A 13432-nucleotide genomic window follows, 5' to 3' on the forward strand; every position below is an offset into this window, starting at 1 on the left:
AAAGCAGCATTCTCTTTGCCTTATTCCTCTCAGATTTCAATGAGTTCCAAGCTCTTTATTTTTCTGCCCAGTTAAAAGATGAATCTGAAGCAGACAAGGGCCTCTCCTCAAGGAACAAAGTAAAGCATCATCTGCTTAGTGAGGACAAGAGCTGAATGGGAAGTAAACCTACTCTGAGTTTGTGGCCTTCACCTGAGCTCTGGTGCATGCACCAGGTCTCAGTTTTGTGCAACAGAGATGGACTTGCCTACCTAATTCAGTGACCCAGAAAGAGTTAAGCTGCAAAATCCCAACTGATTTTGTGTGTAATACAGGGAGTGCAGTTTACTGGGATATCATGCACACCACTCCTTAATGAAAACGCAGTCAATAACTCCACACAGTTTACAGCCATTCTACTCACTCTGAGTCTTCCATTAACTCAGCGCATGGGATAACGTAGTTAAAGCATCCATTAACTAACCTCACTGGAGGTACTCTTGTTGCTCTCTTCCAGAAACTGCTGCAGGGTCACGACTTCACTTCCAGGGGAACCCGTTCTGAGGTGCCTGCCACGAGCATCCAGCGCCTCGGGTGTTCTCTGCTGCAGAACAGGACTGGACCTCGTGTGACCCCTCAGGTACTGAATGGGGCTGCTGCTGCTGCTGGACCATGCCTCGTGCTCGTGCAGCAGGCTGAACTCACCGCTGCTGTGGCTCTGGGGCCTGCTCTGATTGTGAATTGCACCTGCTTTGGGGCAAACGGCATTCAGTGATTCCATAGGAATATATGGGAGGTGTTGAACAGTACAAGCACACTCACATCTGGAACAGTACCAGATTCAGCTAACAAAGTCCACTTAAAATACTAAATCCAGTTTAAAATACTAAAGCCAGTTGTCCTTTCTTACTCAAACCAAGCAGATTAACACAAGTGCACTCCCCTGACTTACCTCTTAGAGCTCTAATTTAAACATCAGGGGGTTTTCTGGATACAACCCCTACCTCTTACTTATAACCTGGGCCTCCACCAATGTAACATCATATTCCAAGCGGCTAAAGAGGAGCCTCCATTCTTATTCAGCATTGCTGTGAGGCACATGCTCTACTGTGCCAGTAATGAGTTTTACATTAAATGAAATACAAAGCATGGAATGGACAGAAAATGTTTTCTTAAACACAGTTCTTCAATGAGGACAAGTTAGGAATGCTGCTTCTGCTGTTAATTCTAGCTTATGACAACTGTGGCCTAAAGGAAGCACACAGCATTCAATGCAAAATGAATTCCACAGCACCAATTCTTCTTATTGCTCAGTAACTGTGAATTTCATAATCAAGGATTTCCTATGCAATGTTATTCACAAGAAATTAACTTTGAAGAACAAGTTTTCCAATGCTGTACAGAAAATGGGGTGAGGAGAACCCCCAAGAATCATGGAACAGATACAAATTAAACTAATAAACCCAGGAAGCTAATAAAACTAATGCAAATCTCAAGCTGGCATTCGTCTCTGAGCTTCCAATTTGATACTGCTTAATAAATGCAAACAAAGTCTTGAGCTGACAGCATTCTAGTTTATTACGTCCAATAATCTCCAGCTAGAGATTATTATTCCCACTATAACCAAAAATGTCTCAGGACTCATGATCTATGAAATTTATAAATCCAGGGATGTTATCCATCCTTTGGAAACAAATACAGGTGACTACAGGCTGGTATTTCAGCTGCCGTTTTGTCCAGTTTGTGTGTTACACACAGAGCTTTACAGCAGTGGGATGCTAGGAGAAAAAAAAAACATAATGGAGCAATTGCTTGCTTCCAAATGGTATTATTTGGGGGAGTTCTTATTTTGTAACATTCTTCCTTGGGTGAGGTTTGGTTTACAATGGTTTGTAACTTATGCACTAATATCACCCCTTTAATATTTATGAAAAACGTTAAGTTGTATTAAGTATCCTTCCCTAATTTGAGGAATCAAGGCTATAAAACACCTAAAGAAAATCAATCTATGGTGTTTAGTGGGAAATCTTTTATTTTTTACTTATTTTAACCTGTAATAGATGATCTTACAGAGAAAACAATGGACATGAAGCACGTATGTGAATTCACCTACAGCATACCTTTGACTTCATGGAGTGAAGCATTGTTATTGCTATTGCTAGTGGATGTTCTGCCACTATCAAGGCTGGCTGGTCTGGAAGCTAAATGGGAAATGAGGAGACACGATGAGGAACCAAGTTTCAGCGGGTGGCACAGCACCTCCACATTCTGCTCACAGAATGCTCAGAGGCAGGATCATGCACTACTGCACAGGCTGAGCATGCCCATTGCCAACAAAGTGGTTTCTTACACATCAGAAAGCGAAGGGATTTCCAGGCAGCCCAAGAGGACACTTTAGGAAAGGGCACTACAGGAATAGTAAAGGTACAAGGGAGAGGAAAAGAGAAATAGAGAAACAGAATGTATGTTTAGAGTTGAACCAGGCTGGTTAGTGGGAAAGCAGGGTCTGCAGGTGAAGGGCGTGCAGCAAGCAGCTGGTGAGCAGGTCACTTACAACAGATTTGACAAGGAACCTTGCACAGAGTTGAAATGCCACCAACAGGAGGAGCAAGAGCATCTGCACAGATAGCGGCCTGCACCCCTATGCAACACAAGGAAACGCGCTGTTACTGTCCCCAGAAAGGTCTGTGCTCCTGCTCATTTTAAGTATTAAAGCTTCACTTCTACATAATCTATCACAGCTTTCACTTCAAGCGTGGCTTGAAGGAAATGACTGTATGAAATACATGACAAATTTAGGTTTCACTGAAGGATAAACGTTTGAATCATCAGGCCAGATTCAGATTTGGGTTTAAAATGGCTTTTAGGATGGAAATTATAACTTCTTTTATTATTAACTCCAAATGAATTCTTAAAGGGAAAATGTTTTGTTCCTGTTCAGATGCACTTCATAGGTACTTTCTACTAGATAGAATATCTACTAGAGATACAGAATATCTGATGTAGTAGTTAAGAAAGAAAAGAACAATCTGAAGAAATGAGACTACACATTCAAGAGAGGCAAATCACAGAAAGCATGCTCACTCCTAACCATGCCATTCACTCTTCCTTGCAAAGTTGGTTAACATTCACATAACGTATCCTTAATTCAGTTAGTTAAAGTTCACCTCTTACCATGAACTCTCGATCCTGTACTAGAATCATCACTAATACCTTGGGGACTTACATCTTCATAGGATGTGGTATCTATACACAGAGAGATAAAAGAAGATGTAAAATGAAATGAAATTAAAAGATTACTGAAATATGTAAAATACACTGAGGCATTTTTCAAACCAATCCAGTTTTACTTAGGTAACACTCTGTAGGAAAAACCCACCAACACTTTATGTAGCTACAGTTATTAAACCTATGCCACATCTTAGCACTGCAACTCAATTTATTGAGGTTGCTTTCTGTGGAATAACTTAAAACAGAAGTAAACCCAGTATTTAAATGAAAATGCTGTTACACACAGTCACGTCACGGTGCAAAAAGCTTCTACCTATACCTTTATTATTTAGCAACTGCTTGGATCTGAAGCCTGCAGAAGAGTTGACAGCTGCAAAGTTGATAGCTGTAGTAGAGAAGGCCATAGCTCCCAATTCCTTCCTCCTTTTACCCGCAGATATATCATCAGGACCCTCCAGATGCTCAGAACTACCTGTCCATTGTCCTCCTGCTAGGACCATGGACTGCACCAGGTCATTCATGGCTGGGATGCAAATGAAAGCAAATGATCAGCGTGGTCAATGTATTCGCTTCTGGTCTTATTTTGTACTGCAAAATGCTGGACAGTTTTCTAAGCATTAAAGCATATTGAATACTGGAAGATACAAGCACAAGATCATCCGTGTTATGACATGCAATCAGCTCAATGAGTGAGGAGTGGTGTAAGTCAAGCGACTCCTTTCAGCTCAGTATGGGTCTTAAAACTGCTTTTATTACATATAATCGCCATGCTTGCGCTGCAGTATGCATGTTAGAAGCTCTGATTCACTGTTTGCAATGAGAAAATGAAATGGAGAAGGATAATATGGGCAAAGGTGTCATACAACATGATGTCAACAGTGATACGGGATCCTTGTACAGTGCAGGTTACTGCAGGGATACTGGATTTCACGTAACAACAAATAAAAGGGTCTGGAAAAGATGACATCTGATGATATTCCCCTTCACTGCACCATAACTAGAGAAAATTGTCCACCCCTTGTTGGAAAACCATATAACTCAATACAAACACTTTGGCAACAACAACTGATGGATGCTTGGAGAGTGACAGACCACCATAGAGCCTCGCACTATCTTCTACCCTTTCTTTAAACAAAGGATCACAGTGATTTCTTAACAAAAGGCTTATGAAATGTGTGATTTGCAACTATTTAGTTTAACACAGTGCACTGTCAATTTATATACACATAGAGACATGTGTATACAGACAACTATGTATACAAATATATGCAGTCACAATGCACTGAATATATATTTATGTATGTGCATGTGCATGTATAGTGTGGGTATAGTATTGGGGGGGGTTGTGTGCACATATATAAAGTATTCAGTGCCAAGGTTTGAAAAAAAGGGAAAAGCTCCAGCTCCTTGTATTGTAGCAGGACTTGCACATTGCAAAAGAGGAGGTAAAATACAGCGCAGTCCAGGGAGAGGTTAGTGAAAAATTAGTAATGGAAGCCAGTGTAGCCATTGAGAAGAAGCTGAACTGTCAGAAAGTCTTACACATGGAGCGACGGTAGAAGGCCTTCATTTTGTCTTTTTCCTTCGGTCTGTTCCTCAAAAAGGGCAGTCTTTTCAGTGCAACCACTTTAATGTCATAGCATGAGGAAAAACGGAAACAGGGAAATGAAAGAAAAAGGGGAGAAGAACAGATGGAAGTTAAATGTTGAAACTAAGGACAGAAATGAATGTTTGAGTTTAAGCTACGCTACACGCTATCGTTCTCATGCTTCTGTGTGACAATGACACATGAAAGCTACACTGGAATATGAAAACTACGCTAGGAAAATCTTAACAACCTCAGAAATGCACTGAGAATAATGGTGAAGATGTAATACAGTTTGAAAGTTAAGTGCCAAGCTCTTGGAAAACATAGAGGTAACTTTGCAGACTACTACAGAAATTGAGGATTATCTAGCTTTTACTGTGAAAAACAACATTTCTTGAACATAAAGGAAATGTGAAGCAAAAAAAGCTTAAAATGAAAGCAACTAAGTACAAATTCTGCTTTAAAATCCATTCACATCATTACTGTTTGAGAGCAGGCACTCCTGTAATGCCTTGCCCTGCATCTCTAATAGGACCCAATCTATTATCAGGCTTCATTTGCTACATTGTGTGCTGATGACTTTGGTTATCTACTGTCTTGTTGGAAAATGTCATGGACCTGATATTCAATCTACTGCTTATGTGCAGTGATTGTAGTATTGTACTGAAATAATCCACTTCAGATCTGGTATAGGAAAAGGAAAGTCAAGGTTTATGGGCTGGAATGGAACTGACCAAATCTTTTAGCAGACATATGAGATTTAGGAAAAAATAGAAGGATTAAATCCAAATGTGACTGTTGCTGTAACATTTTGGGAGGGCTAAGAGAAAATTGAGATCTATTGAATATACATAAAATATCAGAAAAGAGAGTTAAAATTACAAATAGCATTGTAAGATAGAGGAGAGGGAAGCCCAAGTGAATCTGGTGCTTAGACTCAGCTCTTCTGCACTAGTAGCACTTGCTTTTCCAATCACCAGATAGAAGTGTCAGCCAGCTGCCAAGCACACAGGAGCCACATGCAAATGATCCATAAGGAAAGATCCATATGGAAAGATCCATAAGGAAATCCATCATGGAATTACCGACCAGCATCCTTTATGCAGGTCTGAAAGCCCAGTCTACCAGCCCAAGATCTGCTCATTTCATCTCTCTCAAGTCACTCGTGGGACATGTACTTTGTCATTTACACTGGGTTTCTGCATTAGCAGCAGCTTGTTATATAGCAGTTTAGTTTTTAGAGCATTATATATACATATATGTTTAAAAGTGCACATGAACTACCCTGAAAGAGAATGGCATTTCCCTCTCTGTCTATACTGGAGAGGGATCTATAGTTTCAATCTCCCTGTTATTCTGTGTTTGCACTTAGTGACTTATCCACTACAGAAGTATGGAGTATTTGGATATATATAATCTATACAAATATATTTTATCATGTGCATATATTTGTATGTAGTTCAAAATAAGCAGTGATTTTGGTTTGGGTTCTATCAGATCAATAAAGTTTTCCTCCTCTTGTAGACCCTGAGGAAAGAAGCCAAAACCAACACAAACATGGATGCTGCCTGGCTCATAAACAGCAGAGGCACTGCTGAACCTGCCACAAAGGAGATGTGTGTTGTGTATCTAATAGTATATAGAACCCTGCCAAAGGGGCATGAGGCACAGCATCAGACTAGTTTTCTAACAGGTAAATAGTCAGGTTTAGCATTAATCCCATCAAACCAAAGAGGCAATCCTGCTCTACTTTTTGCCATCATGGTGAAATGTGATTCTTTTGTGCCTTCTAACCCTTTACAGACAACCCCCCCATCACTCTATAATACTTTAGAGATATCTGATCCCTCTTCATTAAAAATAACCACCCAAACCTTACTAAAAAGCACAAAAGGATGCCCAAGAATCACTGAAGTCACCTGAGATTCTTGTTCATTAACACAGAAACCTCCCAGAGTATTGATCTATGGCTCTGAGCAACTGCACCAAGGAGAAAATTCCACTGCAACAATCGATGTCCTGGAAATCATCCATCAAAACCTGCCCCCTGGCAAAATGCAGCCTCCTGGAATGGAGCAGTTACCTAAGGGAATTCTGCAGAGGATACAACTAAAGAAGCATCCTGCACAAAACCACTGGAATGGCCAAGCTACAGCAGGAACAAACAGGCACCACAATCTAGCTTAGGCACCTTGAGCTCTTTACACCTTTATTCCACCAGGCTTTAAAGCCAGGATGCCAGAAAGACTGTATTTGTCATAGCAGCTACTCAAAAAATGCCAGTTCATCAGCTTTTCTTCCTCTTTTCAGTATTCTAGGAACATGTTCTTGCTTCCTGAGCTGAGAATGAATGATGAGCACTGCAGAATCCCTCCACTCATCAGGAAACCTCCCATTTTGTAATGTTCCTGCTGTTTGCCAGAAATACTCTGGGGGAATCTGCATGGACAGTATTAAAATCCTCTGTTCATGCCACAAGAAAATGCTAGGCAGGCATCTTCTGAATGCTTTGGTAGTAGAAAATGGAGCTCAATATACTACTACTTCCACTATAACACAATGTGTCCTCCCAGAGCACCTCAAGACCTAAAGGACCTCAAGCACTCTGAGACCTCAGGTGCTGTTGTCTCTGCAGAACAGGGTAACCTGATTGTTGCTCCAAGATCACCTGTCTCTGTAAGAGGAGTGTTTCAAGGTGTCTTGAAAACATCTGCAGCAGGAAGTGTCCTGTAGCAGGAAAGCAGCTTCCATCCCCAGCTTCCAAAGCAGACAATCCACAGATCTCACCCAGAGAACCTATCTATCAGCAGTGGTAGTAGCAGGATAGCTCAGTTTGGAGTCAGGATCTCCTCCTTTCTGTGACAGGGGATATGAGGTAGGAAACCTACACACCTCACTTCACATCAGCTACTCTGTCCTCTGCCTTTGGAGAATACCTGTGATGTGTGCCATATGGGGAATGTTAGCTGCCTTCCCATAGAACCATCTCCATTCCCAGACACAGGGGAGCAGGGTGCAACAGAGCCTGTCTCTTCCCATACCCAAAACTGCCCTCAACCAGTGTAGAAAGCTGCAATACCTGAGCACATGTGTGGACAGGCAGCAACTCAGAGGTTTTCTCTTTCTTGTAGCTTCATTCAGTGGAAGCTGCTACTGCCAAGCCACTTAAAGAAAGCCACAGTGTCCTGGTATTGGGGATTTACAGTTGTTCTTAAAGCAGGAGAAACAGACTGCAAAATGTGCACTGTTACTGGTACTTCACACCAAGATACTCTCCTGCTTTGTGAGATGCAAACTGTCAGCACTGAATTGGCACATCAGTCCTTCAAATTCTATCAAAAGCTGTGGTTTCCATGGTGATGTGTAATGGAGGAAGGTTGGGATCCAGGATTAGATCAGCCCTTCCAGTGTGTGTGTGGATAAATACACTGGGATGAAGGGGAAAACATGAACAAAGTCCATGGAGCAGAAATCAATGAGGTCTGAACAACTTCAAACCTCTTTGAGGCTCAGCCATGGTAACTTCAACCGTGGCTCCATCAGGAGGTAACTGCACACTACAAGGTCCCAAGTATCATGCAGAGAAAACCATCACACACAAGAGCCCTTCCAGAACATGAAATCACTGACACGGATGTGGATGGTCTGAACCAAAGCATGCACACTCTGGATTCAAACTAACACACTTGCAAACACATCCACTGCAGCTTCAGCCACTCCCGAGTTCCACAAGACTTCAGTTGAGATGTAAAAGCAACAGTTGCTCATTTCAATTCCAAAGTACCTGGTTTGAACCTTAACAAACCCTCACTGAAAAAAGCCAAGTTAGCAAGAAAGTGGTCAAATGTAACCTCAAACTTACTATTTTCTTCAGTTATTAAAAAAATACTCACAAATTGGATTTTAAGCTCCCCTGACATAGTGGGTTTAGGTGGTTTTAGCTTTGACTAAGCTTCTGCAAGAAGTACAGAAGAAAAAATGCATCATCATGGCTTCAATCATTTCTAACACAGCAAATTCGGAGCTGGCACAGAAGCCAGGATAGCAATCTGCTGTCTTCTGAAACCCAAGACATCACATTTATGAAAGCATTGCAAAAGTGACTGTTAACACACACATAGCCTGATGCTTTTACATGCACAGCCAAAATGCTTTTGGTGCGTAACTATTAAAGGGAATCATTGCAACCTGATAATGTGGCTGCAATATTAATTGCTCAAGTTGTGAGAAACTGGGCAGTTTATGAGTCATGTCACGAGTGGATTACAGAAAATATAGATAATAAATGGACACATTGCACAGGATGTGGCCTTTTACAATGGGCATCCCAATGTGACGGCTGTTGAGCTCTTGCAAGGAGAGCAAATTGTGTCTGGAATATTGGATCTATCCACACCTCTGTGATCTTCCTCAGTCTCCCTCAGCCCTTAACTCCGATCTTTAGGCTTCTTAACAGGTTGTCTCTAAATTACCTCTCCCTATTGCCTGTTCAAATAGTATAAAAGTTCTTCATCACTGGCTTTGTGAGATGCTGGAGAAACACTTCCTATTTGGCAGCTAAAGGATGGTAGCACAGCCACAGCTTGGAAAGCACTTCCAAGGCAAGGGGAAAGGTTCATGCTGGGACAAGAGGGACAAACAGAAAAGGGTTCTAGTGGTGGCATTGGACGTTCTATCCAGGATTCTGCTTGCCTGACCCAGGAACAGAGCCTGCTTCAGCTTATCCCAGCACTGTAAATGCATTTTAGTATTTAGAGCTGAAGATATGCTAAGAACTAGTTCCTGCCCAAACACTCTAGGAGTTTGCAAGAAGTTGGTATAAACCTGTCATTAATAAATGAATTCAGGCTTCACTTGTAAAGACTTAAATCCTCCAAAACACAGAGCCTTTTCCAGCACCTCTTAACTTCTAATCACATCAAGAAGACATTGAGCCAAGGATTATTAATAGGAAAACAAATGTTTTGCAGTACTCACTGCTACTCTTTTTGGTGCCCAAGGTCTGCCCATCTTCCAGAGAGTTGGAGCCCACAGAGGAGCTATCCTGACTGTCCTGGTGGGGCAGCTGCAGGAAGCCCTCACTGGACTCTGAGCGGGTGGGTGTAAGAGTCATGGACTTGAGGCGCTCTCTGTTAACGTCCTTCTTGGACTTTATCAGCTTCCTCATTTTCAGAGTGATCCAGTTGCCCCTTCTGTTACCAATGACACAGCAGATCGATGGCATTAATGCTACATCACTCATACCTCCAAACCTTTCCTGCTTTGTAAGCAAGAACACAGACATGATTCTGCTCCCCTGAAGTCTAAAGAGATCTGGCTTAGAGCTGTGCTTAGATCATGCTCATCAGTACCTTCTTGGTGGAGATGGCTCATAAAATTTATATTGATCCATTATCTTCTCCTCCAATTTCTCCTTCTGTCGCCGTAACTCATTCAGCTTGTCACTGTTAACAGAAATCAATGATTCAAAAATGCATGTATAACGTGTGAGTAGCACGTTCCTTTAGATAGCTGTTCTCTCAGAGTTGTCACTTATGAGGAATTCTTGTATAAGACATGTTTCTTACTGAAAACTCAGGAAAGATACAGCAAACCAAGGCTTCCATTTAATGTTATGATATAAACTTGAAAAATATCCATTTGCTTTTATTACACAACACAACTTTCCCCTTTTTTGAATAATAAGAAAGTGCACAGAGGCTATAATAGAATCATTTAGTCATGCACTTTTCCTCTCAAATTTAAATCAACCCAGAAACTTTGCCTGCAGCAGAATGAGGAATAACATATTTAGTCCTCATTTGCATCATCAGCAATGAACACAGTTGCACTGAGCCTCCAGAACCAGAAATGTGTTTGTAGTTTATCTGCTTTTCATATATAATTTACATATGTCTTTAAAAAGAGAAATATTTCAGAAGTAGCACATTACAGAATGCTGATTTCTATATGAAACAGAAGCTTTAAAGAAGTATTACAGTAACTGCCCTAAAGACAACAATTTCATTGTTTTAAAGACTCACATGTACTGCCTTTGCTCTACATGGAAGAGATCCTTGCTTTCCATATTCTGCTCAAGTAATGTTCTATTCTGTAGCATTAATGTCTGAATTTGATCTAGTAGATGTCTGTTTTCCTCCTCCAGATTTCCTTTAAGCTGGCTAAGCAGCTGTTAAAATACATGAAATGGTACATACATATATATGTGAGCATATCTACACACAGAGAATGAGATTACCAAGAAAACTGACTCAAAACAGAAAACTATATCATGACTCAACTGATAAAAGCCTCTTTGATGCTTTAAATAACTTAAATCAGTTTACCTAACACGAGCCCCAGTTTTTGTATTGCCTGCACAACAGGCGAATTAATGTCTTCAGACCCACTTCATTATCTATAAACCCAGTGATTAATTCTCAAGCACTACATAAGGTTTCTCTGAATCTAAAAATACATTTATATGAATATTACAGTGATATCAGTCATGATAAATAGCATAATTCCCACATACCTCACACTGATTATTTAGCTTTGTGGATGTAATATCCAGTTGCTGGTACTGTTCTTTGAGCTTGGAAAACTCAGCTTCTAATCGTGTTTGCTCTAGTTTGGAATTGTTCAATAGTGTTTTCAAATTCTTATGATCAGTTTGGAGCACTTCGTTGTCTCTCAAGAGCTGACTGTAGGTGTGAGTAAGCCTGGAATTCAAAGACATCAGAAAGGAATACATGCAGATAGAGGGAAGAGTACTCATGTATCAGAAGGAATGTGGGTAATGACACTTCTCTCTTGCATGGATTAGCTCTCTGCTACTCCATAGTACCCATATAACCGTTTCTTGCTGTCACACACTGGAGGTAAGTCATCTGAGTCTAACTTTCCTAGGGATGCATTCTGCCTTTAAGCCAACCACTCTGGGTTCTCTGTATGGGTAAAAATAAAGCAGGATTCCTACATGCAGACATCACAACTGGTTTTAAGATCCCACTTTTCAAAATACAAGAATCTTACAAACAAGCTAGAATTTCTTCCCAACACAAACCAGTAATTAATAGGAACAATCCAAACTCTGGCAATGATGGATGTTCATACATTGATTCTGGGCTCCCTCTGTCCCTGCTGGGCCTGGCCACATCCCCTTCTAAAAACAACCTCCAGCCCCTACTAATCCTCCTCACACAACACCAAAGGTAGGAGGCATTTAATTGTGAGCCTCTTTGCCAGATGAACAAACCTTAATACCTCTGCTTGAGGGGGGAAGTATCATGCTATGTAAATACTACTATTAAACCTGAGTACTTATGGCAAGCCATATCTCAGTTGCAGGGGTCAAGCAGGGCTTCGCCACCCACTATGCTTCTACTCCTACTGGTATTAACCTCAATTATCTTGTCCCTTAAGCAACATATGGGGAGTGATTTGCTCCCTCTACAGCTCACAACCATGCTGCATCGTGCTTGGCCTGCCATTCCTGAAGATAGTATGTGGAATTCAGTATCCTCAGGATACAATAGTTACATTTTGTGGGCTTGAGTTTGATTTCTTCCTATTCTAAAAAGAATATCACAGACCAACAAGAGGAGCTGCTGCAAGGTGTGAATTGTAAATGTCCTCAATTGCAGCATCAGGTATTAAGAAACATGAGAGGATACAACACTTGTTTAGAATGTACTAGCAAGTGCTCAGAGCTCTGCCAATACACATATGCTGTATCTGAATATGTGTATTATTTTATGTGTAATATATTCTATATGCACCACTCTATATGTGACTTCTGCTTTACCTTTCATTTTCATCACGGAGCTTTTTATACTCTGCTGCTACAGTTTCATGCTTTTCATTTTGCTGCAGCATCTTCTCCTGTTCTACCTTGAGTACCTTCTCCAGTTCTTCCAGCTGCACTTTCTGTTTCAGCAACTGGTTGTACCTGCAAACAAAATTAATCTTTAAGTCACTTTTTTGTGGAATGACAAGAAAATATGGAATTTTGGGGAAAAGTTTCAAAGTTTAAAGATCCTAATGTTGCATTTAATACTAATTTGATTCATACTAGTTATACAGTGGCTTTTCCTCCGGAGTTGCAGACTCTCATTTCACTTACACCCATTAGTATTTACCTATCTTCCAAGTCCTTATGCTCCACCTCCAGGTTTTTGTGTGCAGATTTCAGGCTCCCATGCTTGGCAATCAGAGATTCGTACTCAGAAGCCTGGCGCTCGTGCAGCTGCTCCAGTTTCTCATGGTCTTTGAGAAGTGAATCATACAGCGACTTCAGATCCTCGCGCTCCTTGAGCACACATTCGTTCTCAGTTTCTAAAGCCGACTGCTGGATCAGCAGCTGTGCATTCTGGTTCATAAGAGATGTGCTTTGAGAGTTTAGGGTGGAATTTTCAACCTGCAGTCAGAGACATTTGACAAGAGTTGCAAGTTAATTCCACAGACTGGATTATCTTTGTCTATCTCCTCCTATTGAGAGATTTCTTGAGTTTGATCCTTAGCATCTTAGCAACCTTCTAAGTTAGACATGGTGGGGAGGATATCACATTATTATTTACCTTCAAAGATCTGTTAAAGTGCTTATTGTACTCACATATTCTTTACAATGACACTTCAAACAGTAGCATTCATTTA

The 13432-nt window shown here is 40.9% G+C and overlaps 1 protein-coding gene across 1 annotated transcript in view; it reads right to left on the bottom strand.

The window, feature by feature from the left end:
• Positions 1-13432, bottom strand: part of CCDC88A (coiled-coil domain containing 88A) — an 81860-nt gene that overhangs the window by 9410 nt on the left and 59018 nt on the right. Inside the window, exons 20-30 of the mRNA XM_005144011.3 lie at positions 12919-13196; positions 12585-12728; positions 11313-11499; positions 10822-10967; positions 10150-10242; positions 9776-9990; positions 4753-4836; positions 3530-3733; positions 3154-3225; positions 2100-2180; positions 464-729 (exon numbers count right to left, since the gene is read on the bottom strand). Coding sequence (XP_005144068.2) covers positions 464-729; positions 2100-2180; positions 3154-3225; positions 3530-3733; positions 4753-4836; positions 9776-9990; positions 10150-10242; positions 10822-10967; positions 11313-11499; positions 12585-12728; positions 12919-13196 — 1770 coding nt within the window. The remainder of the gene's footprint in view (positions 1-463; positions 730-2099; positions 2181-3153; positions 3226-3529; positions 3734-4752; positions 4837-9775; positions 9991-10149; positions 10243-10821; positions 10968-11312; positions 11500-12584; positions 12729-12918; positions 13197-13432) is intronic.

Source organism: Melopsittacus undulatus, chromosome 3 (genome assembly GCF_012275295.1).
Source record: "Melopsittacus undulatus isolate bMelUnd1 chromosome 3, bMelUnd1.mat.Z, whole genome shotgun sequence".
Taxonomy (NCBI): domain Eukaryota; kingdom Metazoa; phylum Chordata; class Aves; order Psittaciformes; family Psittaculidae; genus Melopsittacus; species Melopsittacus undulatus.